Source organism: Filicampus tigris, chromosome 10, assembly GCF_054856515.1.
Source record: "Filicampus tigris isolate MCC_2025a chromosome 10, RoL_Ftig_1.0, whole genome shotgun sequence".
Classification (NCBI taxonomy): domain Eukaryota; kingdom Metazoa; phylum Chordata; class Actinopteri; order Syngnathiformes; family Syngnathidae; genus Filicampus; species Filicampus tigris.
Genome location: NC_141226.1, coordinates 12,567,972 through 12,595,589, shown reverse-complemented (window position 1 = coordinate 12,595,589; position 27,618 = coordinate 12,567,972). Strand labels below are relative to the sequence as shown.

General features: G+C 38.9%; 1 protein-coding gene across 6 annotated transcripts in view; it reads right to left on the bottom strand.

Moving 5' to 3' along the window:
• The window catches only part of ralyla (RALY RNA binding protein like a), a 52,373-nt gene that overhangs the window by 1,781 nt on the left and 22,974 nt on the right, over positions 1-27,618 (bottom strand). For 5 of the 6 annotated variants that reach the window (XM_086043267.1, XM_086043268.1, XM_086043272.1 and 2 more), the window contains 6 exons: positions 24,602-24,879; positions 7,475-7,550; positions 6,513-6,560; positions 1,974-2,173; positions 764-865; positions 500-657 (listed from right to left, as the gene is read on the bottom strand). In XM_086043267.1, the coding sequence (XP_085899393.1) occupies positions 500-657; positions 764-865; positions 1,974-2,173; positions 6,513-6,560; positions 7,475-7,550; positions 24,602-24,857 (840 nt within the window). In that variant the 5' untranslated portion in view covers positions 24,858-24,879. The remainder of the gene's footprint in view (positions 1-499; positions 658-763; positions 866-1,973; positions 2,174-6,512; positions 6,561-7,474; positions 7,551-24,601; positions 24,880-27,618) is intronic. The other variant, XM_086043270.1, reaches the window with a different exon arrangement.

The window sequence follows — 27,618 nt, the reverse complement described above, 5'->3', positions numbered from 1 at the left end:
AAAGTCCTTAGGAACTGCTGGCATGTGGGCCATGGGTCTCAGCCTCAAATGTTTAAATGGAAAATTCCAGGTTGAATGGAATTAGAAAAGGAAAGCATTAGTTCATCATGAAACTTAAATCAGTCAACAACCGGAAAATCCATTTGTAAACAAATAAACAAACCTTTTTTGTTTTGTTTAGTCGCACCCTATCATGGAGAAGATAATTGCAATGTGACAACTTACGTGACAACAAGCTCCGGGCTACTCCACTACTTTCCCATTAGTCAGGGCTTTGATGCCCGAATGAGGAAATATCACAAAAATACTTTATTCCCTTCTTTACAGTTGACAGTAATGTGGAAACGTTGCTTCCGACATAGCCTGTACAGTTGATAACGGTTTTATGATGATTTTATATCATTTCCTATGGGAAACTGAAATTAGACTGTCAATCAAAAGTGAGCAGCATTATTATTACAGGTTGTGTACACCAGATGTCATTATTCTGACACCTCACCATGTGACCGGCGACCTCATCCTCAAAGTAATCGTCTCCGCCGTCTGTCATCTCCCCCGCCTCAGCCTCGGCCGCCGCCCCCAGGTCCTCTCCGCCGGAGTGATCGGCCTGGTCGCCATGGTGACACTCGCACGCCTCCTCGTGTTTCTTCTGCATCTCTGGAGAAGGAGAGCGCACCAGAACATTAATATAATAAGAACAAACTTAGCCAGCATATGTATATATGTATATATTTTTTGGTGGTTTATTCATTTCATGACCTACCATGCTGCCTCTCAAATTTGTCCAGCCTCCCAAGCAGGGAATCAATCTTGGTCTTGATCTGCGACAGTTCCTTTTTGATGCTCAGCAGTTGCTCTGTCTTCACTGCACAGTGCACATATCAACGAAACAGCAGGATTACGATACAGTGAACCTGTCAAAGCGAGCCTTCCAGACCCATCCACAGTTGGTGAAAAGCAGCGATGTAGGGAAACCATACAAAAACAAGTGAATTTTTTTTTTTTTAAAAACAACAACATTTTTTCAACGTATAGAAAGCAAACTGCAGCTACCTTTACTGGGATTTGAAATTTGGCAGGCAAACAGCGTTGCAACATTGCAGGCTATTAAACAACACAAATTAAGTTTCCTGCTATGGCTAACCCCTAACCCTTACCCAAACACAAATAAATTACGATTCATTTACTGGTTTAATTCGTAACACAAAAGAAAAATTATTAAAAAATTAAAGAAAATGTTGGTCAACAGTTGGTGTCGCAGGCTTGATGCAGTAATTGCAAGTAAGTGTTATGCCACCAAATATTAAATGTTATTAACACTTTATTTTAATAATTTCCGTTCCACTACCTCTGCTAATTTGACAAGTGGGTGGCTTCAAACATAAGGTGCGCTCTCTCCGGAGATGTTCAACGCACCTAGACGTAAATAACATGAAATAAAAGCTGGAATATTGACCTTTTGTCTCATATTCATCTTTTGATCTGAAACACAAATGCCTTTAGTATACAACAACAAAAAAAGGAATTGACCTTGCCACTCCAATACCTTTGGAGGACACTGTGTGGGCCGTCTCAAAACCTTTCAACAGGGGTCGCACTTTTGACATTGCAGCCAGCTGGTACGTGTGCAAGGGTAAACTGCCAGGGGTGTGAGTGTGAGCGTGAGTCACCGATTGTAATTTGTTTGTGATTGTCCAATTCAGTCCACATCCAATCACAATTCAATCCACATGCATTATCAAATATCTGCACTCGATATCGGCGAGTTGTCAAATGTAAGTACAAGATGAATGAATGAATGAATACAATTTAATGAAACAATTTTAGGAAGTAATGGCAAAATAAACGCAACGGATATTACTGGACTATAGATAATGGAAATGCTCGGTGCCATATTTTGCTGATCGGCTTTATCCATCCACAATCATGCAATAGCTGTACAGTATGAGAAGAAATCTGAAAAAAGAATATACGTTTGGGTCCCGTGACAGACGACGGGACATTGACAAGCCGGGAGGAAGAGGAGGAGCAGGAAGAGGATGAGGAAGAGCAGGCCCGGACGGAGAAAGAGGACTTGATCCTGCGGGGGACGGACGGCACGACAAGCCGAGAGCGTTTGACCGGGACGACGGCCCGGGCGGGTGGCACCACGCGACCGTGGTACTCAAACAATCTGAAGACACAGTAGACACAATCAAGTGGAATTTAAATGAGCAATATCAGCACAGATATTCATCATTCAACATTCATCATGTAGTTTAATATTGTAGTGTCAATCAAAACTTGTTTATCTTCTAAAAAACTGACGGGCAGCAGGACTACAAAATCTGTTGGCAGAATATCTCAACAAGTCCTTTCCTTTTCACTTTTCTAAGTTCTTGCATTTGCAAAATTTGAAAATATATATTTGACATGGCCTTGTCTGCGAGCCAAGCAAAATGTGACTTTATAATGATTCCCCTCCCCCATTGTCGGGACCAACTGGGGCACTTCAAGCTGGCACGGCAAGTTCTCCACTTAAAACTGGGAAAAGTCGTTTTTAGACATCCGTCTGGGACAGATTGGCATTAAACCCATCAGACAGCGGATGGAAAAGTACATCTTTACTGTGGTTACATAACAAAATAGGATTAAAAAGAATTAAACAGTTTTTGTCACACTGCATCGCTTGAATGAAGCATGAATCATTCTGCTTTTTCTGGTGTGTCCGTCTTGACCACCTGGGAGCAGTATAAGACAGACAGACAGATATACTGTTCATTGACACATCTCAACTATCAGCGCATCAGTACTGCACTAATATTCTCATTCTTTGCAAAAGACAAAGAACATATGATTGCAAGGAGCGTTACATTGTCTTTCTATTGTCTTTTTTTCTTCATGCTGCTGTTCATTTTGTTGCTTGAAGTGGTATAGCACTGCAGCAGAGATGCCAATATGTGTTAGCATTAAGCTAGCAGTTTGAAAGCGTCAACTATGTGATTTATGTATGTATTCTCTTTGTTTAGTTTGACAGTAAACTTCATCTGGGAGTTACAATAAACAGCTTGACATGACTTTTTTTTAAAGTAAAAGTGCTACTTGTTCAGTGAGTTGAGTTCACTGCCACCACAGCTGGGTATCGTCTATCCGTCTATATCTTCTGGGCAGTATTTCCGGCCGACCCACGTGGTCCCAGTCCGTCCCTCGTTGGCGACAGCCAATCAGCATCGAGAACATATTTTTTACGTCACACGCAGGTGCCGCACAAGAAGAGACACCGCCAAATAAAGAAAAAATATCAAATAAAAACTAGACACACCCACACACGCACAGCGTAGTGATCGGTGAAATAAAAACTAAATGGGCCATATGTCAATTCATCTGTAGGACCAAAACAACACTCTTTTATTATTTTTATTTTTTTCTTTGGCTGCGTGTCAGGAGTGGGGCACCTGCATGTGACGCGGTGCTGGTACAGTCCATTCGCGATGCCGTTTGGCTGACTCAGGCCGACCGGGCGGGTTTGAAATATAGACGGTTACTCATCGACAGACAAAAGCATGGACAAATGCCCAACTCTAACTGCCACCATACAGCACCTGTATCTGATAAGTGTGAGTTCATAGCAAGTCCAAGTCATAGCATTAAAATAATAAAATGGCCAACTGGTAGCTCATGTCTCAAACAACTCATAAGTGCAACTACTTGTATCTCAAGGCACCACTGTACAGTACGCCTTCTACTTTGATACACCACAGAGGAGTGTCCTGCCAAATTTGAATGATTAAAAAAAAAAAAAAATCAACCTGTAAATAGTCTTTCACTTGTATAGCGCTTTTCCCACCTATTAAGTGTTTGCATTCACCTACTCAAGGACACTTAAACATGGTCCAGGATCAAACCCACAGCCTCTGGGGTGGGAGGCGACAACTCTACGACTGCCCCAGTGACATGTCTCCGAGTCTTTGACTGCCAAGTCCAAGTCAAGTATTAAGTCAGAAGTCATCAAAACAGTGTCTCTTCTCTCCACCTCTGCCTAAAATACAGTACAGATAATGACTCAAAGTAGCCATGCAACTACTCTGTAATAATTCAAAGCACAGGAAGTGGGCAAAGCAATGAAAATGTCAAAAAGGAAGATAAATAGGCACGAATGAGCAGCCGGGGGACAATATGACAGTCGGCGCTCGGGTAAAAGCATCATTAGGAAGCCCAGAGTGGGAGAAATAAAAAGCTCTCGATATGTTCATTATGCCTACATGCTAAAATGCTCCCTTTGCCTTGGATGCTAATTCTAATGAGGAAACTCAACTGCCACCAAAAAAAGCAGATGACAAATAGCAGGTAAATATGAGAGCAGTGGTGGGGAACCTTGTTTTATAACTTCCTCCCAGGGCCTTGTAAATCATTTATTTGGGGTGTTATGGAGGGTCGCATAGAGGAGGCGAATGAGCGGAAGCGATCTAAGTACCAGGAGCTTGTCGAGCAATGCCAAAGAGGAGGCTGGAAGGCACGCTGTGAGCCCATTGAGGTGGGGTGCAGAGGCTTTGCGGGCCGCTCACTATGGAAAGTGCTCGCACTCCTGGGCATCACAGGTGCTGAGAAAAGAAAGGCCATCAAGACCACCGTGGAGGCAGCAGAGAGAGCCTCGAGATGGCCCTGGGTCAGGAGGAGCGATCTGTGGGCCAATGCTACTGGGACACAAGCTGGGGTCTGATCAACCCTGGCTGGGTCACCTGAGGGAGGGGGTATGATGTTGAAAGACCCGAAACCCCCGATGATCTCAGGCACATCACTGATGATGCGTCCCAGTGCATCCTAGGATGTATTTTACAATCTGGAAAGCCAAAAATCATAATCTGGTCCGAACCCTCAAACGTGGTTTTAACATCATCTTTTTGCCTCACATTCGCAGCAGAATAAAATGCAAAATATAGAAGTGCTTTTGTTTTGTTGAAACAGCAGCAAACCTACAATTAAAAAAAACAGTGAACCCTAGCAGCTAACAAATTAAAGAAAGAAAAAAAAGAAAAAACGAAATAACGAAATAATAATAATAAAATGAAAATTAACATTTGATAGTAGAACATAACTTAAATACTCCTAAATACTCTAAACACTGTAAAAAAACCAAAAAAAAACACGGCTTCGAAGCTTTTATTATTACAGAACATGTAACAAATATCAGTGCTGTACTAATGAGCTCAAAGGAGTTGAAAGATCTCAATGAAGGGTACAACCATCTGTTTGCATTATACTGCCCCCAGGTGGCCAAGGTGGCCACAGCAGAAGGAGCAGCACAACAACCGTTCAATTGATGCAGTGTGACCAAAATTATTTATCGTATTTTCCGGACTATAAGTCGCGGGGTTTTTTTTTTTCATAGTGTGGCCGGGGGTGCAACTGATACTCTGAGCGACTTATGTGTGAAATTATTAACACATTATTACCTGTATATCATTTCACATGTTATTGTAACCCACGTAAAAAAACATAAAGATAAATCTTAAAAGCTATTAAAATGCATGAAGAATTTAAACAGTTAAAATCAAATATTTTGTTAAGTAAGTAATTAAAATAGTATGATGAAAAAAGACAATTTGACTGTTTATCAATCCATCTATACAAAATAGTGTACTGTTCCTTTAAATGTGCCGTGCTAGGCTGTGGTATTGCATCATCAGCCAGCCACACACACACACACACACGCACGGAGCGGAGGAGACGAACAAAGAGAGAATTACGACCGAATACAAAAATACTTTTGGAGACTTGGAAACATTCTACATGTTCGGCGATAAATAAAATACTTATTTAATCAATCTACGACCTTTTTGGTGAGTTTAAAGTTATCTTACCGCAACTTTCTTGTAATTCTACATGTGTGGATGTTAGCTAAATGTTACCAACGTAGCTCGGTGGAAATGACGTGTACTAAGCGCACAATTTTATTAATTTGATTTATATGGAAACATTTATTAGCTTCACGCGACAGAGACAACTTGGCTGCCGAGAGGAGGTGGTGGGGGCGTTGTATAATGTAAAATAAGCATACCGTTCAGCCTGTTATTGCCTCTATTCTATTTTTATTTTAAATTGTTCGTCATTTAAATTTTAAATGACATGTCTGTTCTTGGTGTTATCAAATACATTTCCTCCCAAAATGTGACTTATACTCCAGTGCGACTTATATGTTTTTTTCTTCTTTATTGTGCATTTTATGGCTGGTGCGACTTGTACTCCAGAGCGACGTATAGTCCAGAAAATACGGTAATTCAATTAATTATCTCATTACTGTATGCTTTTTAAAATAAAGTACAATATTATGGAGTTTGATTTTTCCCCTTTAAAATACACATTCTAGCTTTTTCTGTTGTATTTTTGGGCAAGGCTAGAATGGAAAATATGTCCAATTTTCATTTAAATGAATGGGAATGGAAAAGATGATTTGAGATATGAGTGCTTTGACTTAGGAGCTTAAACACTTATTGTATCTCAAGGCACTACTGTATTTGTGATAAACAACATACCTGCTGTAGAAATCATCTCTGTAGTAGTCATAGTCAAACTCATAGCCACTGCAAAAACAAGTCAAAAATTAGTTAGACATCCCAGATGGACTCTGAATGAGGTCGATTAATAAAGGACTCCTCCCGCACGATCAGAACCCTCTTTGATTGACAGGTCAATTAATGATAGCAAATTGGCTGGACAAGCCTGCTCGCTGGTGGGTAAAATACGCAGCCTGGATACACTGTATCCCTAATACCCTGTAAACATGCCCGGAGAAGGGTTTTAAATGCTTTTTCTTTAAAGCAGAAGTTTACCCAAATATTTTTTTTCAAGAATACTGTATGTTGTATGCAGGCCCACTATTTAAAACACGGCATTCTGATTGATATTACGTTTGTGGAATACAAGTTAAGCAGCAAAATCCACCCCTTTTTAGCCATTTCAGGGGGCGGCCATTTTGTCACTTCTGTCAACTGAAAATGACATCACAACTGCTCAGGGCTCAGGTAACGACCAATCACAGCTGCCCTGTTTTCCGAAACCGAACAGATTGGTTGTTACCTGAGCCCTGAGCAACTATGATGTCAATTTCAGTTGGCAGAAGTGACAAAATGGCCGCCCCCTTGAGATGGCTAAAAAGGGGTGGATTTTGCTGCTTAAGTCATATTCCACAAACGCAATATTAACAAAAAGTACACCATTAATACAACAGAGTACAAAGTAACATATTTGAACAAAATTTTAAAAAATAATGATAATTGTTTTTAGCTTGTCAGCGTTACGTGCTTACAATACCATCATATTTTCATTATGATTTCCTTAACGTGCGTCAAGTGGCCTGCTTGAAATGTTTACATTTTTAATTAATTGTTGTCATTACTACATTTTGTGCTCAAATCTTCTGCTCACATTTTTAAATCAAGTTAGTTTAGGAAGTTGTCATTATTAAACTGGTAATCTATTAGTGTTAGGGTCCAACCTGTAGAGGGACGACAGCGGCCTCTTGGTGGCCATTTTTGGCCGATATGGTTTGGGCTCTCCTGCCATGTTGATATCTGGGAAGACAGAACACATTCCACCGGTCACAGCAGGCACGGATATTGGACGATGAGCCATGCAACCGGTCTTTTAACACTGTCAATTCCGCTTTGCCCAGAAAAACATACCAACAATGAGCCACGGTGAAACTCACATTTATCATAATCAAAATGATGGTTGTCAGCTATTATCACAATAGTGTGAGAAGAAATTCATGGGATTTTTATTGTCATCATAACAAAACATATTTGCACATGGTATGGCACAAAATACGATACCTGAGACAGGTTAGCCCATCAAGTCCCAAGATTTGTGCAAATAAAAATAGAACAACAAAATAAGATGAATTAATATAAAGAGATAGGGAGGTGCTTAATCACGGTTTAAACGTAAAGGTGTGTAAATTAGTCAGACTTGCTAATTGGAGGTGGGCGGGGGGTCAAGTCAAGGTACACTAGCACAGTCTGACGAGAACCAAAGCCATAATGCTCTAAATATTACCCCAAAAAATCTAAAAATAGAGAAATATCAGAACCCAAAAATACACAAAAATAGAAGTAAAAATATTTGAAAAATAAATGAAATATGTTTAATTATTTTTAAAAGTACAAAAACATAAAAACGTACGCAAAAATATCATTTAAAAACATTGAAAAGTATTTGGAGAAAAAAAAAAAAATCATGCAAAAAACCAAAACATTTATGGTATAAGAACAATTATTGCAAAAAATACAACACATTACAGAATATTAGAAAATATGAAATATTTTTTTATAAATGCAACTACCTCGTATTAGAAGAACTGTGTAATGGTGGACGGGTTTTTTCACAATTCTGAGGTCAGGGGTTTGAATCCGTGCTTGTCTGGGTCATGAAAAGATTTTAGTTTAGGTTATAGGTCATGTTAATGGTGGTGAAGGTTTTGAGTAGTCAATGATTCATCTTGGCTTCATTTTTTCATATAAACAAAATATGGAATTTGAACAGGGGGGGGTGTTGAATTTTTGGATATCCACCGTGTGTATCTGACGTCTTCTTTCATCTTCTTCAGTAGTTTGTTCCTTAATTTGCTTGCTTGCTGTTATGGCACGTACAAGATGGGAGAAGCCGAAAAAGCCGATTACGACTCTCAGTTGATATTAATGATACAGCAATTATAATTTGAAACGGAAACATTAACCAAGCATTTGAAATTTCAGCACGGTTTACTCGGTAGAGCGTTTCATGCCTCCAAATGAGTCACACTGATGCATTAGCAGATGAATCTGCACGCAACGCCCGTCTCATTGTTATGATTGACAGCTCCTTCGACACGCTCCAAAAATGTCCTGGCTTCTGCTCAATCAGCCTCGAGTGTGTACTGCTCAAGGTCGCACATGACGACGCAAACAAGTGGCAGACAGCCTGACCGACAAGCCAAGATGTGCGTCTGACGGATGAGTCGGCGCCGCCGACACCTGCTAAAAACTTGTACTGATAAAATATTGACAGGCTCAGCAATCAAGCAGGCGGGAGTTATTTAGCCAGAAGACCACTTCCACCGCACACTAAATGGAGCATGCACAGCAAAAATGCTTAAAATACAGGCTGTCCCATATGTCACTACACACTTTTTTTTCTCGATTTGGTTTCAGGTATCATTCGGAAAGACATGGCCATCAGTATTTGACATCTTGGGAGTTTGTGTCAGCACTGGAAAGGGGTCGGTGACACCTGTGCTAAACTTATGTTGCCACGGAGTTCCAGTGCAGCCCCTTTAGAAGTATAGTCAACCCCTGCGTTGAGGTTCGCATATTCTCTGATTTGTCTCTTAAATACTAAAAAACGTTGTTTTTCCATTTTCCTCCCCCATTTTGCCTAGTTTTCCATGGAAACCGTAACTGAATGTTTATCAGCTGTTTTGGAAGAATTTTTGGGCTCTTGAAAGACACACAAAAAAAAAAACAATGTTCCAAAAATATTGGAAAGGTTTTGATATTGGAGAACAATCCAAATAATTACAAACCATTTCGATAATAATACACAAATATAACAAAAATAGATAATAAAAAAATATTTAAGAGTTAACAACATTATATATTGAGAAATACTACGGACCACAGAAATGATGAAAAATACAAAAATGTCAAGTATCATAATAAAATACAAAATGAAGCAACACTACATATTAGCAAAAAACGTAGCTGCAAATACACAAATATATTTGTTTAATTAGTCAAAACATTAGAAAATATACAGAATAACAGGGAGAATAATACACAAATATAAGAAAGTCTGCGTGTGTCAGAGGTTAAAGATGCATGTGTCCGTCTGGATTTCTGTTCTTGTCCCAATGTAGACACTTGTTGTAAACAAGTTCCTTGCACAGGAGATTGATTTTTTTTTTTTCCAAGATGACATAATCAGCGTTATAGTAGACTCTGGCACATCGTCGCTCCACAATGTTGTGTCCTGCTAGCTCCCTTTTTTTAGTTTGTTTGACTGGAAGTTGCTTTGAGCTGGAACCTCGTTGTGTTCCCAATTCCCTGCTGTCTCGAAAGCAAGATATGTAGTCTGCCTCGCAACAAGTGGCCCAAAAGTCATCTTTCTCATTTGAAACAAAATGCTCTTTAGTCACCACGTTTCTCCCTTCATCAAGGACTCTTTCACATCTCCCTGATGGCCTAAAGCAGTAAGAGGGTGAGGGGGGCGCATCGGTGGCTCTCAGGTGCACGGGGACAGCTGCGTCTTTGTAATTAGGCTGCAGGAAGACATGAAGGATGGCTCCCGTAACAAACGGCATTCTCCCGTGGTCTCCTCCCCGCTCAGGTCGTAAAAGCGCTGCGAAATGAAACACTTTGCGATGGCCCACCTGATTAATTACACTCATTATGTGGGTAAAAATGGCGGAAAAGTGTGTACTTGTTGCCATGAGCGTCTGATAACAGTTGCGGAGGGGGAGCGGCGTTGCCAAGCAATAGCAGACCCAAAAGTCCAGCTTTGAGAGGAGGCATAAAAAAAAAAAAAAAAAGTTTCCTCATGTTCCGGTCATTATTGGCACAGCACAAGAACGCACAGAGATTCTGCACCAGTCGCATGAAAACAATTGTCCCTCGCGATATAATGGATTCACTTTTAGAAGCATCAATGAATTGCAGATTTTGCAAAATCTTATTCATATTGCACATTAATCACTATAGCACAGGATTTCGCAGTGTTTATTTTCCTATACGGGCTAATACTGTGGAACAATAAGTGCGAGAGGAAAGGCGGAAAGAGTGCGTAAAAGACAGAGAATGTCCAAAATTTGGGATAATTTCACACCTAACAAAAGAAGCTAAAGTACAACACGGGTTAAGTTACATAGCTGCACGTCTACGGTAAAGTAAGCAACGTTAGCTACAGTAATTCAATATAGCCAACATCCCTCCACCCCGTCGTCAAGGACACAGCGGGCGTTGCGCTTGCAATCACTTTATTCAACAAAGGGTAACAAAATAAACAGAAGCACATCTTTATACACAACCTGCCGCTTGTCAAAAATGACTCACTCAAGAAAGAGTGGCTAACAGGTTAGCCGGTTAACAGCCAGCCAACACTCCGATCTCATTTACTGACTCCAACATCCCTCAACAGGGCAGGCCCCGCCTTGTAAAATCACACGCATTCAGTCACAGATAAAGGTACTGATACTACAGTACTGTAGCGTGTGAGGATGGTGACCCCAAGTGGATAAAAATAATACTGGCACGTCACATGCATGTATTTTTTGGTATTGTATTCATTAAGTTTTAAACATATGAATAACTATTTGGTCACTACTTGGAGGAGTTCCGTCGCGGGGGTGGTCTGGTACGCAACCCATGTCACAAATGAGGGATTACTGTACTCCTCAATGGTCAGTCTATACTGACTGTGGAGACTGACCAATGAAAAGTACACGTTGAGAACCGTGACTAACATGGAGACTGAACTTTAAAGAGTAACCTAAATGACCAACCACTGCCATCTTGACCGACCAACGTTGAGTAATGGGTATAATCGCCCATATAATCCCTGCTGCAACACACCCGTTTCAAACGGTCCGTATCGTTATCAGGCTTCCGAAAATCTTGCTGACGAGCTGACCATTTCAATCGGGTGTGTTGGAGCGGGGAGAGATGGAAAACATGCAGGATAGGTGCCCTTGAGGACCAGACTTGGTGACCCCTGATCTAGACTGACCAACCAAAATTAACGGACATAATCTGCTGTTTGTCGTATTTGGGAAGTCGGTAGATGACAGAGCACTGGACTCCTCCATGGAACAGGAAACTCTTAGCAGCAACCTCAACACTGGGAGGTTTGCTCAATGAAAACAAAAAAATAAAAAAATAAATATTGCTCGTATCTCGAAAACCTCTTAAATTAGGTCACTGGTACCTGAACGCCCCACTGTAAATATATTGTCTATTTTTCTAAAACTCCTGTATAAGATTGCTTTGGATGAGTGCGGGTGAATTCACTTGACAAAATGTTCACAGGGCAGTGATGTATGACACCACATGAGAGAGAGAGTACATGACGTTAATCCCCAAAGATAATCTTTTTGGCAGGCAAAGTCAGAACAAAGACAGTGTCGGCTGTGACGGGCGTTCTTCGGAGCGGGTGAGCGTGACGCATTTGATGAAGCGATCATGCAGAGCACCTGCGCCAATACAAATGCATTTGTAAGAAGCATCACCACAGTGCTCCTGAGATTTCAATCTATGCCGTGTTCTCTGTGCCCTGTAAATCTGACAGGCCAGACTTCAATAATCCCCCATCTTGTCTCAAGGGCACACGCAACAATGGCGCTTCCACTTTTTTTATTGCAACCGAGAGTGCGTTTCTTCTTGGAAGGACGGCATGACAGAGCGGACACTTTCTATGAGTGATTCTGCCGACAAGATTGAGAACACATTCAAAATCGAACCAACAAACTGGCAGTATCTCACATTAAGGTTAAACAGTTGTTAAATAATGTACATCATGTGCTCATGATTGGTCAGTGTACATGCCTATCATTACCCACAACAACAGTGATTAGTTGATTATAGAGACGTAACGATTCACTCAAGCTCTGATTCGATTCGATTTTCGATTTTCAGTTCCCGATTTTCGATTCGATTGTGTCTCTGTACACGAGTGTGGTTCTGCAGTCATCCACAAACGCAATATGCAATCAGTTTCGGTGCAAGCGCATCATTTGATCTACACATTCAAAATGTGCTATGCATCTGCAATGAAAAAACATTTGAAGACGTCATTCTCTAGATGAATTTCATCATATATCCGAATCGAGTTTTATATTCTTGAAAAAAATATGTTTGAGTTGATTTCAGCTGTAATGTCACTTTTTCATTGGCCGGTCTACATCTCAGTCATTACCTTCGACATCAGTGGTTGGTTGAGAACCTAAAATGTTACTGGTCAATCCGTATGCCAGTTATAACTACTAGTTAGTCTATATGTCAGTAATTATCCACAAGCCCAATGGGTGACCGGCTATATGCATGAGAGCAGATTCAAAATGGGATGAACAAATCAGGCACACACAACATTGCGGAGTGACCACATGTCATGCGTCTACTGGATCATTAATCACCGTTAAAGACACATAACGGCCAGCGGCATCAAGTCCAGGGCGAGGATGCCGAGGGAGTGATCTTCACTATACTCGGAATAGACGTGTGGATTAATCCACACCTTGTCCTTTCTTAATGAATTCTCTGTACTTTGCTTTCGAGCCCTCATGAGGAAAACGGCCACTTTGGCAGCCCGTAAATTTCATCCTGAGCTCCTAATGTGATTATTTTTTACGAGGTAGGCCCAAGTATGGGAATTTGAAGGGATTCATACATCATGAGCACAGTGCCACGCTACAGGTTTTAGCGTTCCATTTGGATAAAAGCTGACGATGCAACATTTTCATGATAACTCATTCTTCTGTGGCCTTTTAATCAAGCAAAAGAGGCAAAACAAACACTCTGTATACAACTATCAGTTGCACGGCTGCTGTTTATGTGTCATCTGCTTTGAGGATGAAAATTAAGCTTCAAGGAAGAAGGGAGAACGTCTTAAGAACTTTTAAGAACTTTTTTGAAGGTGTGCTCATAAGTTTACGTACCGCTAGGGTATATATTGATTTATTTATATCTCTATCACACTAAATTTGTGGTATACATACATTAAACATCCACATATATTAATTAGGTCATTATGATGTATACGTTACAGTATTACGTAAATGCAACACTTTGCTCGTCAATCTGAGTGGAAACAAAAGAACCTACTGCCACTGATGAAAATCATCTCTCCAGAATCCATCCCAGACGATTTGCGTCATGCAAATCTCGCCACCCAATTTGAAAATTAGCTCTTTGGTTGTTTGCTCACAGCGTTGGTAAAAAAAATTCACAAAGGGAATAATGTAAACCGTATTAGCGAAGACGCCAATGCTGGATGATACAGGTTCAAAATAAAATCTCAATTTTTTTTTTCCACAAAAGTCCTTGTTCCCATTTTAACAGATTTTTCCCCTTCAATGTAGACAAAGCAGATGACAATAGCAGATGACAATAACATTATCGAAAACAAGTTTTGTTTTTTTTGTTTTACATATATATATATATATATATATATGTATATATATATATATATATATATATATATATATATATATATATAACAAAATATATATATATATATAGAACAAAGAAAGCAAAACTTCTTTTATATATATATATATATATATATATATATATATATATATATATATATATATATATATATATATATATATATAGTTATTTATTTATTTTTTATCAAGAATGATCATTTCAGTCTTAGTAAATGCAATTAAATGGCCATCTCTCAGGAGATAGGCGGGCTTGAAATTTGCAGACGTCTCACATGACGTCAGGCATGTTTACAGTTTGATTTACGAGTTTCTTATTCTACTTTAAATGCATATTTTTCCCACAAATTTTTGATTGTATCCAGAGTGTACACAATCCATTTATTGTTTTACTAATTTGCGACTAGTAGCTCCAGTGAGCTGTGCTTGCGAGGTCGAGATTTCCAAAAATGTCATAAGATTTGAGGTTTAATTTCTGGGTTACTTTAAAGGCGTATTTTTTTCCCCGATGATTTTAGTCCTTATCCAAAGTTTACAAAATAAACTGTTTGCGGCTACGGCTAGCAGGTAACATTAGCGCTAGCTGAACTGACTTCCAGTGAAGTACGCTGAAACCAAAGTTTGCCTCGGTCTTGTGATATTCCAGGTTTGATTTCTGAATGTTTTGGGCTATCTATAAGGCATATTTTTCTCATTAATTCTATTAGCTATCCAAAGTGTATTGCAATTTAACTATTTTACGGCTCGTGTTAGTGAGTTAGTGTTATTTTTCTTTTTCAATCCCGCCATGAACGGCAAATATTCCTATGTAGCCTCCTGAGACAGTCATTATTACATATTCATAATTGTTGCAGTTGTTGGCCGTAACACGTGAGAGCCGTCTTACGCAAGCCCATTCCTCACTGAGCAATCAAAAGGCGAGTACACAGCACTCAATCCGCACATCATTTTGCCACTCGCGAGTAAGCTCAGATATATGATCTAAATTCGCGTAAAACCTGCGATCAACTCAGTAAGACAGAAAAAACTCTGAATTGATTAAAAATAATGGAGATATTCATATTGTGATGGGCAAAACCTGAGCATCCAGATCAGAAGTGCATATTAAACTGAAAAAAAATATATATATATACATATGCATAAATATATAATTTGCATGTATTTGTATTTCTTAAATGATAAAAAACAATATATTTTGAGTTACATTTACAACATATCCAATATGAAAGGGTGAGTAATTTTGCTTTGTTTTAGTTCCATTATAACGTTGTTTAGGGCACTTAAAATTGTCTGACAAAGAGAATTAAGGTTTTGTGATGGCCATGGTTTGACTCTGCAATTGATCATTAGATTTTTTTGGGTGAGGAAAAATTGTGTTTTGAGTTTTTTGTCATGAATGTTTTTAAACAAGGTAAAAAAAATAAAAACTTAAGATGAATTCATTAATTAAAAATTAAAATTAATCAAACCTTCAAAATTAAAATAAATATAACATAAATAGCTGACTGTACAGTGACTAATTTGAGTTACTGTGTCTACTACAGGGTATCTACCCTTTTTTTGCACTGGCAAAGATTTTGGGGGGAATTTACTCAATTTTATTTCATCAAGTGGTTGCACAAAATAAAATCATCTGGATCCAGTAACATTTTTAAGTAGACTGTGCATCCACTTTATTAATGTATCTGGATCCAGATTATTTCATTTTGTGCAGCCACTTGATAAAATACAATTGACAATTCAACACACCATTTCTTTCGGCGTGGGAGTGAAAATAAAAAGGTTTAAAAAAAATATTAAATACAATTAATAAATAAAAATAAAAAACAAATCTAAAATGAATCTTTTTTTTTTTTTTTTTTTTTTAATCTAGACGTACCTTAAACCTTAATCAAAACAATCAGGTTCCAATGATACATTAAACTCATGGAGATTTTCTTATCCATGTTTGATCTCAATGACTGTGACAAACAAAAAAAATCCAACGTGATCCGAAGAAAAACTGTATGAATAAACATTTTTGACTATATATCCCATGTTCCCATTCTTGGGATATAATGCTGTGAACATTTATTAGGTATTTAAATGCATCAGTCGGTATAAAAACTCATGAATCCAATATAGTGTGTCCAATTTACATGCAAAAGAGACAGTAACTGTTACACAAAAACTAACACATTAAATCAACTTTTGAGACTATTGCCAACACATTTTCATCCAACATGGATTCTAAAAATCTCCTTTTGTGTAGTACATATACTCACATCTTTGAATGCGGCGGCGCCTGCCTTTGTACATGTCGGGAAAGGACAGAAAAGACGGGAAAAGATGCGCGACTTTACCTCTTCTTCCTCCCTCGCCTTCTCCCCAAAAACAGACCGCCTGTGTGTGTGCTGCCAGCCACAGACTCTCAGCCGAGCCGTTTCAGACTGTACCATTTGCCAAAACTACCCGGGGGGGTGAATGAGTGTGGGGTGGGGGGATATGCCCTGAAATCCCCCCACAGTAAACTGGCAGGTATGAGTCCTGCCCGCCTGTTTTTTGTTGCATAGAACGCGCCGATGTATTCATGTCTTGTTTTATGGGGGGTGTTTTTGGTTGCCCTTCAAAAATGCTACATTTTCGCTGGGTTAATCATCCTAATTCAAAATTGTGAATTGTGGTGTGTGCGGTTTGTCTCAGGAACGGATCATTTAATTCATTGCTACAGGTGACGGGTTTTCAAATATTTTGTGGGGAAGGTGAAAATGTTTAAGTTGATGGTGGCCATAAAACATTTGTATTTTTAAATGCAAATGTTTAATGAAAAAAAAAGGAAAACAAATTATGTTTAAAAATTAAAACTATCGAATGTACAGGCTAGCTAAATATTTAAAGAAGCCAAATTTAAAGCGGAAGTCAACCCAAACATATTTGGTTCAAGAATATGTTTCCAGCAGGCCCACTAGTTGAAACACGGCATTATGATTAATTTTGCGTTTGTGGAATATAAATTAAGCAGCAAAATGCACTCGTTTTTAGCCATCTCTGGGCGCGGCCATTTTGTCTTCTGCCGACTGAAAATGACATCACAACTGCTCACAACGACCAATCACGACCTTTTTTCTGAATCTGAGCCGTGATTGGTCGTTGTGAGCAGTTGTGATGTCATTTTCAGTCGACAGAAGACAAAATGGCCGCCCCCAGAGATGGCTAAAAATGAACGGATTAACACTTATTCCACAAATGCAATATTTGTCAAAAGGTCCTGTTTCAACTAGTGGGCTTGCATAGAATAATATTCTTGAAAAAAAAAAGTTTGCATTGATTAAGTAATTACAGCTGATTTTTATGTTTTGAGCAAAAGCAAAAATGTAGTTGTTTAGTGGACATGAGCTCAGCTCACTTCACAACAGCCTGCAGTTTGTCAGATAGTGGAGAATTCTAAAACAAGCACATAGTTTTATTTGAGATGAATCAGTTTAGCTGAATGCTAAAAAAACAATGCAAAGCACCATAGAAAGGCTAACGAATAGCATAAGCATTGCGGTATTATAACCGTATAACCCTCTTGTTCTGTTCCATTCCTCGGATCAGCAATAATAAAGACATATTCCCAGCAAACGTTCCCCAGATCAAATTGGCCCCGTACAATTTGATCTGGGGAACGTTTGCTGAGAAAATGCCTTGGAAATGATCATATAAATTGTTCACTATATAATTCTACATATAAAATACAATACTGTTTTGTTTTGTTTACTTGCGTAATGTTAGAAAATTAACACCTGCACTGCTCGGGGTCAAACTGACCCACTGACATGGAATCAAGATAAATGTTGAAGATACAGTATGTATTGAAGCACTACTTTTGAACAAGAACTTACCACCTGTAACGCGTTGACTTCCATTCACTTAGTCAATCAAATTGATTGCAGTACTTTAAGAAATTTTGCAACCATATTCTTGATGGATTAACACCGCGAGTTATGACAAGACTTTTGCAAGATTTTTGGACTATTTTATGCACTATTTTTGTGATAAACAGCTCATTTATAAAAATTGTGCTTTGGTTCTGTCTTGTGACAGTTTGGAGGAACCCTGTTGAAGTGAGAGTTGTTTCATTTAGTCAGGCCATAGAATTGTCCAATACAAAAGAAATGCTTTGAAACCCTATGACAATGACCCTAGCCACTATGAATAGCACGGGTTCACTCTAGAGCATTTTAAAGCAAATTTGAACAAATATATATATATATATATATATATTTATTTATTCACTATAAGCTTTTATATTACATGCCATATTCTTGACCTATTTGACTGCATTTCATGTCATCCATTGTTGATATTGACAATCATTATTTAATGAGAAGTTTGGTCGGTAGCTTGAGCAGAAGCTTGGTCGGTGGGTATTGCTGGACGTGGATGATTTCTTGTGAGGGTGTAAAGTCATGTCATCTAATGCTTCTCGATTGTATATTGTGTGTGTATGGTGAAATCAAGTTGGTGCTGCTGATGAACTCAAGTCAAATTTAGGTTATGGTTGATTGTATAATGAATGACTGGATCCGTGTATAACGGCCTCTTGACGCGTCAAGATGCGAATTGTCTTGGTCAAGTAATACTAATATTAAACCAAAAATGTAGCAAAACGAGTTTAAAAAAAAAAGACGATTTGCAAAGTTTCTTTGCAATGGGGAAAAGGCGCAGTGAGGATTCAACACTAGAGCCTAGAACCCATGCCCAAGAAGAAACAGAAATGTGCTTTCCACAGGCAATATCAGGAGACCTACTTAAAATATGGATTTATCGCGACCGGTGATTCCCAAGCCCGCTCTGCACAACAGCGGCGAGCCAATGAGTCAATGATGTCTTCAAAACGGATTCGTCAACAAATTCAAGTCCCTTGAGAGCATCATACTTGGTGGCCAATCACACTGCTGAGGCATTTTATATTAGTGAAAAAAAACAATGGATTCGCGTTTATTGTTGTAGCATTGCACCCCCTGCTGCCCTTAAATTGACGTCACAGTACCCATGATACTGTTCAGCTTGCAGTGAGCCACACATTCTGTATTAGAGCGAGGGAAACGAAAAAATGAGTCAGTATTTTGAACATTTCCCTTGTAAAATTCATGCATCTTTCTCGTTGCTACCCTTGAAGCCGTGACAAGAAACCGGACTGACCTCCCTGAGTGAAAATGCGTGCTTTCACCTTCTTCTAAATAGAATGTCACTCATTTTTGTTTTGTTTGTTCAACTCATCTGCCTTGACTCTGTCAATTGAATTCAAAGCGTGCAGACTTTCAATTCGAAATCTGTTGCTGCCCTCAGGACCACAGATGAAGCCACCTTGGAACAGTATACGATTATTAATGCATGCATATATATATATATATATATATATATATATATATATATATATATATATATATATATATATATATATATATATATATATATATATATATATATATATATATATATAAAATGTATATATATTTTATATATATATATAGATTTATATATATATATATATATAAAAGATATATAAAAAAAAATATATATACATATATAATATATATAACATATATAACATATATATATAGATAGAGAGAGAGAGAGAGAGAGAGCGAGAGAGAGAAAGAGACAGAGAGCGAGAGTGCGAGAGAGAGAGAAAGAGAAAGAAAGAGAGAGAGAGATAAGATAAACAAATATAAATAAAATATAAATAAATTATTGTATTATGTGTATATGAATAAATATAAATTATTATATCAGTAACAAAACAAACTAAATATAAAATTAAGTATCGTAATATATAAACATGTTTTTCAGGGAAAACGCAAAACACTCCAAACATTTGAAGTTACTTATTTTTCCACGCACTGTGAAAATAAACGTGTACCATAAAAAATAAAAATAAACATAAATAAAACACAAACTATTAAACATGGTGAAAAGAATACACTATGTGTCGAAAGTACTGTTGTAAAAACCCAAACATTTAAGCACCATCAGTAAAAAATAAATACGTGTTAAATGATCGGTGAGAAACTGCAGTGGGGTGATTCATCCACAAAGAGGCACTGCAGGACTTTACACAACAAGAAGGCTCTCATAGAAGGTAATGTAATCGTATCCTAGCAGACATTATATTTATACTAAAACACAACCAGTCCCCATAAATGCCTGCGTCATCAGTCGCCACCCAACTCATTGGACATTCGCTAGCCGCAGTAAGTAACACAGAATATATATAACAGTATCTCAGCATGATTTGGATGTAACCTCGTCAACCCCTCGACAGCGCACCTCCAATCCAGCGAGAAGTGAACTTCATATTTTAAAGATAAGGTGCACAAGTTCATATTGAGAGGGGCGACCCAGTCACACCTGCAGCGGAACCCACACACTTCCTATGAATTCTTAAAACTAGTCTATACTTCTATAGTCTATACTTCAGGATGAAAAGGAGGCGTACACTTTTTTTTTAAACGTACTATCCGTCGAAAAGGGACGGGTGGGGCGGGGGGTAAATGGGAGAGAAAGAAAGGCCGGCGTAAAGGAAAGAGACTGAGGAAGGCAGGCGGAAAGATGCATAGAAGGAATGGAAGGGCGAAATTAAGGGAGACAGGGTTTAAGGCAGTTTAAAAGAATGACAAATGGAGGGTAGGAAGAGGATAGTATCAAGTGCGAAAGTAAAGAAGAGAGGAAAAAATATAGGAAGGGCGGAAGAAACAAAAGAAAAATAAATGGAAGGAAGGAAGGAAGGAAGAATGAAATAAAGAAGGGCGGGAGGAAGAAAGGAAGTATGAAGAAAAGAAAGGAAGAGAGACGAAGGGAGCCAGGCAGGAAATACAATCGAATGGAAGGGTGAAAGGTAAAGGAAGTGTGAAAGGAATGAAGGAAAGAACAGAGGAAGTAGTATGAAACAAATGAAGGAAGGGAGGAAAAGGTGGAAGGAAGGTAAGATGGAGGGAAGTGAGAAAAATATGAAAGGAAGGAATGAGGGGGTGAAGAAGAGGAGGAGAAGTAGGATGGAACAATGAAAGAAAGGGAGGGATGGTGGTAGGAAGGAAGTATGTAAGGACAAAAGGAGGGAAGGTAAAGGACGGTATGGAAGGACAGATGAAAGGAAAGAAGGGAGAAAGAAAGGAGGGTGGAAGGAATTCAGGGAGGGAGGGAAGAAAGATGGAATGATAAAAGGGAGTCAGGAAGTATCTGAAAGTAGAATGAAAGGAAGGGAAAGGATGTATGAAAGGAATAATTGAATGAAGGGCAGAAGTAAAGAAGGAAGGAGGGAAAGAAGGATTAAAGGAAAAGTGTTATGGTTTGAAAGGAAAGAAGTAATGTAGGGAAAAAAATGAAAGTATAGAAAGGATGGGTGAAACAAAGGTAGGAAAGAAGTATGGAAGAATTTTAAAAGAAGAAAGAATGAAAGAAAAGGAAGGAAAGAGCAAAGGGTCGATGTAAAGAAAGAAGGGAAGGAAAGATTAAAAAAAAACTTGGAAGATATGCAGGAAGGAAGGGAAGAAGGATGCAAGTAATGTATTTTAGACTTATCTTATACACTCGTAGCTTATTTTTACATTTATGTGCTTGTTAAAAAAGGTGACTTTCAAAAATTGCCTGTGTAGTTTACAAAGGTTTTGTGATGGCCACATTTGAAAACCCAGGGTCATTTTCTTAATTTGGATTTTTACCATTTTCTTTGGGCCTTTCTGGTCAATATGTACACCAAAAAAATGCAATCGTGAATTCCACAGTGTGAATTAGTTAGTGCTCCATTCGTCCTTCATTTCACTCTTGACAGACTGCTGCATATTTGACTCTTTCATTATCTTCTTATTTTACTTTGGCAGGACAAGTTAATAATGATCTTTCATACAGAAGGGGGCAAAAAGACACAGTGGGGTGAGTAATTGTGTGACAGTGGAGCCTAAAAGCTTAATTAAAAAATCATATGCTCAGTTGCTTTAACAGCACACAGCTCCTAACCTTGCAGAGAAGAAGAAAAAGAAGGAGCCGCCAGCTCTTCTGAGGGGAAAATTCAATTTTTGCACACGTGAGTTTTCAAGGGCACCTCAGCAGTCAGATGGCACCTGTCCAGCAGCAGCACCAATTTTGGACAACTTAAGTACAATGTCTGCTGTGAAATACCAAGTTTAAAGGGACCAAGATAAAACGTGGCAAACCCCCCCTCCCCACACAACCAAAAGTCACAGTTTGTACTAAAAAAACAAAAACAAAATATAAACAGTGCAACGCAATGTAAAATCATACCAATGACACACGTTCGGTAACTGGTAACACAACGACATATACAGGATGAAAAGGATTAACGTCCTTATAATTTAACTTTCAGTGGTTAACCTCCTTTTACACTTGACTTTCGATTTTAGTTAAAGGTTTTACGACGTGGATGGAGAGGATGTTTTCACCGCAGTTGTCAATCCAATTGGTCCCTAATGACTATCACAGACAACACACACACACTCCACCTCAGTCCAATTAAGTGAACACCACTCACTGCGGTGAGAAGTCCATTTATATTCAACGAGAGAGCGAGTGAGGACTATGGACGAGCCGCTGAACAAATCAATAAGTAATATCGAGAGGATTTAAGTGGGGGATCCACTGGACGCACTGACGTGCACTGGCCCGCCCCGGCCTTTTCGCTTTCACCTTCGGTTCTGCGTTTTAATACCTTTAGCGAGGCGTTTGCGGTCACGTCAAGACTGCAATCAAAAAACTGTCGAACAAATTCAATAAGAGTAAAAAATCCTGAAATGGACAGATGCTAACCGTAAAGAGTTTTCTCTTTCGGAAATAAATGGTCATTGACATTTCCTTCCTGTTGCAGGGTTTCTCTTTCTTACATGGAGGCAGCCTAAAATTAGGTGGCATGGTTCCAAAAACGTCTGACATCATGAAAAGTGTTATTTGCACTAAAACGGCTGTCAAGTCAAGAATTTGATTTATCTAGCGCCAATTCACATTGAGCAGGTAAAGAACCTGCAGTTGCTCAACCACTTGATTCTGGGAAGGGATGAGAAAGCAATGGGCACAACAACAGCCGTAGCGTGTCATTTTTAGCAACAATGCGTTATTACACCAACGGGCGGCGCTGTATCAGAAACAAGTGGAATTTGCTTGTTTTGAAGAAGTAGAGGAAGTAGATGAGGAGGAAGAGGAAGAAGAGGAAGACAAAGAACAAGAAGAAGAACTAAAAGAAGAAGAAGACTGATGACAGATATTCTTTCCTACTGCAAATTGTGTCGGTCGGATGATTTTGTGGATTTTCAAGCAGGTATAGATAGTTTGAGGACATGGAGGCAAAGAGAGTGTATTCAGTGGAGAAGGAATAACTATATATACATATATATAGTTTAGTGGAAAGCAATGTTCAAATCACCATAAACTACGGTTGAAATCATCTCAAGTTACAGTGATTGTAACATCCCTTTTTCCTATTCTTTCCAGCTTTTAACACCAAATATCTAACAATACAGTAGAAATCCTTGTGGAAAAACAATCACAGCGAAATCCTACGATGCAAGTACTATTAAGAAAATCCGCAATGTAGTGAAGCCGCAAAAATGAACAGCGATAAAGTGAGGGATGACTGTAAATACTTCACCCAAAAAAAAAAAAAAAAGCACATATCAGACTGGTACCACATCTGCCTCGATTTGAACCAGGAAAAACGTTGTTGTTGTTGTTTTGAGATGAGCTGAATTTCTTGATTTCCACCAATCATAAATGCATGAGGGGGTAAAAGGTGTGTTTTGATGGCTATTTTTGGATTGGTATGTTAGCTACTAAACCGGATTATGCAAAAACGACCTGAAAAAAGTGTTGCTAGGCCAGGGATTACATTTTGGTACAGATCAGGGTAAAGATGCAAATGCAGAGGGATTAATGTTTACTTTTAACTGTTACAGTCGGCTAGAATTGGGGTCAAGTGGAGCAACCAGCAGTTGGTTAGGACTGTTGGTCTTGGAGGTCTTCTTTCTGCATTAGATTTCGGAGACAATCTGGAGAAAGGTGCAGATCAAGGGATTTTTTTTTTTCAATTGACACGTTAAAATGCACATTACAGCCACCTACAGGACTGGAGTGGAACAGCTTCGGCTTGCACGTCATGATTTTCAATGACATGAGCCAAACGGACGTGTTTAGGATTGCCTTGATGGAGGTCTTCTAGTCATTCATGCTTTAACAATATTTTTTAAAATAATAACAATAATACTATTTCGGCATGCTAAAATGATTATATTAGTGTAATATTGTATTTTGTCCCTCTGATCCAAATGGACTAGATGAACTCATTCACTGTCGGCCCAGTTGAAATGGATCTTCTTGGACTTCTATAACCATTACTGGCAGTGAATGTGTTTTGATTAAGGGGTAGTTGTCACGAATAATCCAACGCGAGATCACCGTTACCTAATGATTGTCCGGCGATGAGCCTGTTGTTCTCGCCCGCCACGGCTGCTCGGGCGTTCCTCTCGCTGACATACTGGACGAAGGCATAGCCCTTGTGCACGGAGCATCCCACGATCTTGCCGTACTTGGCGAAGATGGCCTCGATGTCGGCCTTGCTCACCACCGCCGTGTTGAGGTTGCCGATGAAGACGCGGGAGTTGAGCGAGCGCGGGTCATTCTTGTTGGTCACGTTGCTGGTTTGGCTCTTGCCGGTCATCCTAGACCTGCCGCAGTGCCTGCTGGGCAAACACAATTGGTGCTGTTATTGCTGTGAATGCGTACAAATTATGTCTGAACAACTTTGAAAAATTATCTTATTGTGTTTTTTTGCGATTCAAAATGTGATTTTTATTTTTTTGTAGGTCCTCTTCCCATGTATTTTTTTGAACTAACAAGCAATAAACTAATAAACTAAAACCAAACAACAAAATATGATTTATTATACATAAATGTTTTGGTCTTATATGTTTGGTTTATGCTACAATAAAGACAAATGAACCACTAAAGATAGTTTATCTACTTCATTTATCGTTGTTCACTTACTAAACACTTTGCCTCGCAGTCTTTTAAGTGTTCACTATGACAAAATGGTCAAGCTGACAAGCTGTCATAGTGAACGCAGCAGGGAGAGATGGAAAACAGACAGAACAGTGGTCCACGAGGAGCAGGATTGAAGGACCCTGCACTAGAGGAAAGGTTCCCAATCAACTGAAACCTAACCTAAACTGAGCCTGAACTGAACCAAAATCTCTAAATCTGTAGCTCCCGATCCCTGATCCAGGAAGACCACACAAAATTAACCCTACTTCAAAGTCTCTTTAAGGGGGGGGGGCCAACCCAAACATATTTTTTTTCCAGAATATGTTCGATGCAGGCCCACTAGTTGAAAGAAGGCATTTTGATTAATATTGCATTCGTGGAATATGAGTTAAGCAGCAATATCCACCCGTTTTTAGCCATCTCATGGGGCGGCCATTTTGTCACTTTTGTCGACTGATCAATATTGTTGCTGATTTTCTTACTGATGTTACAGTATCAGTAACAGAATTAATTTGACTTAATTCATGCATTTTCTGCAATGTCACTTTGATATAATGCCCGTTTCTTTGCAAAAGAGATGGATTTTTAAAAAATCTCATTCATCAATTAATCAACAAAATAATCAACACCTTAATCGATTAGTAAAAACAATTGTTAGTTGCAGCCCTCCATTATATGCTATGATTCAGTTAGCAGCCTTTTTTTTGACAAATATTTACTAATTATACTGTCAGCCTAGAGCACGCCTATGTCAGTTGCGTTCACAAGTCAAAGCAAAAAAAAAAAAAATTGGTCGATCAACAGCTTATGTCTCGAAAAAAACCTTTAATTTCCTGTAGACGTCACAGGATGACGGCAAAGCACTACTTTTATGTAAGACAGTGCTTTGCCGCCATTTTATGGAATAGTAGGGCATTACACTAAAAGCGCAAAACAGGGAATATGTGTCATCTGTGAATTTGTGAATAGGCAAGGAAACACTGGAATCATGTCTCAACAATGATAAAAGATTTACACACATTGATAAGTATGAGGCCTCACGCTTGGAAACAGCACATTTTCATGTGTTGATGTTGTCACGCTCTATATTGTTATGCTTCCTGCGTGAGGTGTGAGAACTGCCTTAGTTTAAAAAGAAAAAAGATGTATGGGGACACTTGAACAAGTTTTCCTGGGGGTGCACGTCAGTCAGACAAATCACCAGCACTGAGTGAGCCCTGCGGCAGGTAATGCTTTCTACGTGTTAACAGTGCTTCATGGCGTGTTTACAGCCTCCCTGCAGCACAACGCGTTTGTTCCCATCATGCCGCATGCCGCCGAGGGGGATCAGCAGGTCTGATTGGAACAAGAGGGAAGACGTTTTGGGGGTCTCACAGAGTTTATACACACATTCAAGGATAATAATATTCATGGTTAAGAGCATATGAGCGCGAACACAGTTTGCGTTGTTGTAATTGGCAGCAAAGGACGGTGAGGAAAATGGACAACATCAACAATTGCCTTCTCTCCATCTATCCATCCATCCAATTACACATCTATCATCCAACATTCACCTATCCATCTACCCATCAATGTATCCAACCTCCAGCCATCCAACCATGCATCCAGCCATTCATCTATCATTTTTTTTTATTTTAATTTTTTTATTTATTAATTATTTGTTTTGGAGCAAGCCAACAAAAGAAGTTCATAGACAAAACAAAACAAGATGTCACCATCATCCATAAACCAACAGAAATCCACTTAATCTTATATTGATCCATCCATCCATCACTCTAAAAACAGTTGTGTTAAAAATGACACAATTTTAGGTCAAATATAGACCGATCCACAAATTGGGTGAATTTGAGCCACCTTGAGTTGTTTTGTACAAAACACCCCAATTTTTGGGTTTCTTTGTACTAAAGTACCCATTTCGTGTGTGTTTTTTTTTTTTTCTGCAAAAACAACACAAAAAGTAGCGGATCATTTTTTACCCCAAATTGTGTTCTTTTTAACCCAGCTGTTTTTAGAGTGATCCATCCATCCATCCATCCATCCACATAACCAATCTCCAGTATTTACTATCCATCAACCCATTAGTCCATCCAACTATCCATTCAGTGCTTTCAGTACTAGTAAGTAAGCAGTTGGAAATATAAGTGACCCAAAGTACGTGAAGTGTAACTCCTTGTTAGCATTGCAACAGTGTATATATTGACAGTAACAACACAAAGGACGGCCAACGTGGATGCGCAAAGGTTTCCCTCTGTGCTTTCCAAAAGCAATGCAAGTCAGCACAACCTGCCAATGATTTATTTATCCCAACAAACACAGAGAGGACTCTGGATTGAAACATAAGAAAGTTAGAAGGATGGAATGGCTTGATACCTATAGGTGAGAAGAATATATTTCCCAGTGGAGCATGCTGAATGTACAGGATTCTCTTTCAACCTGGC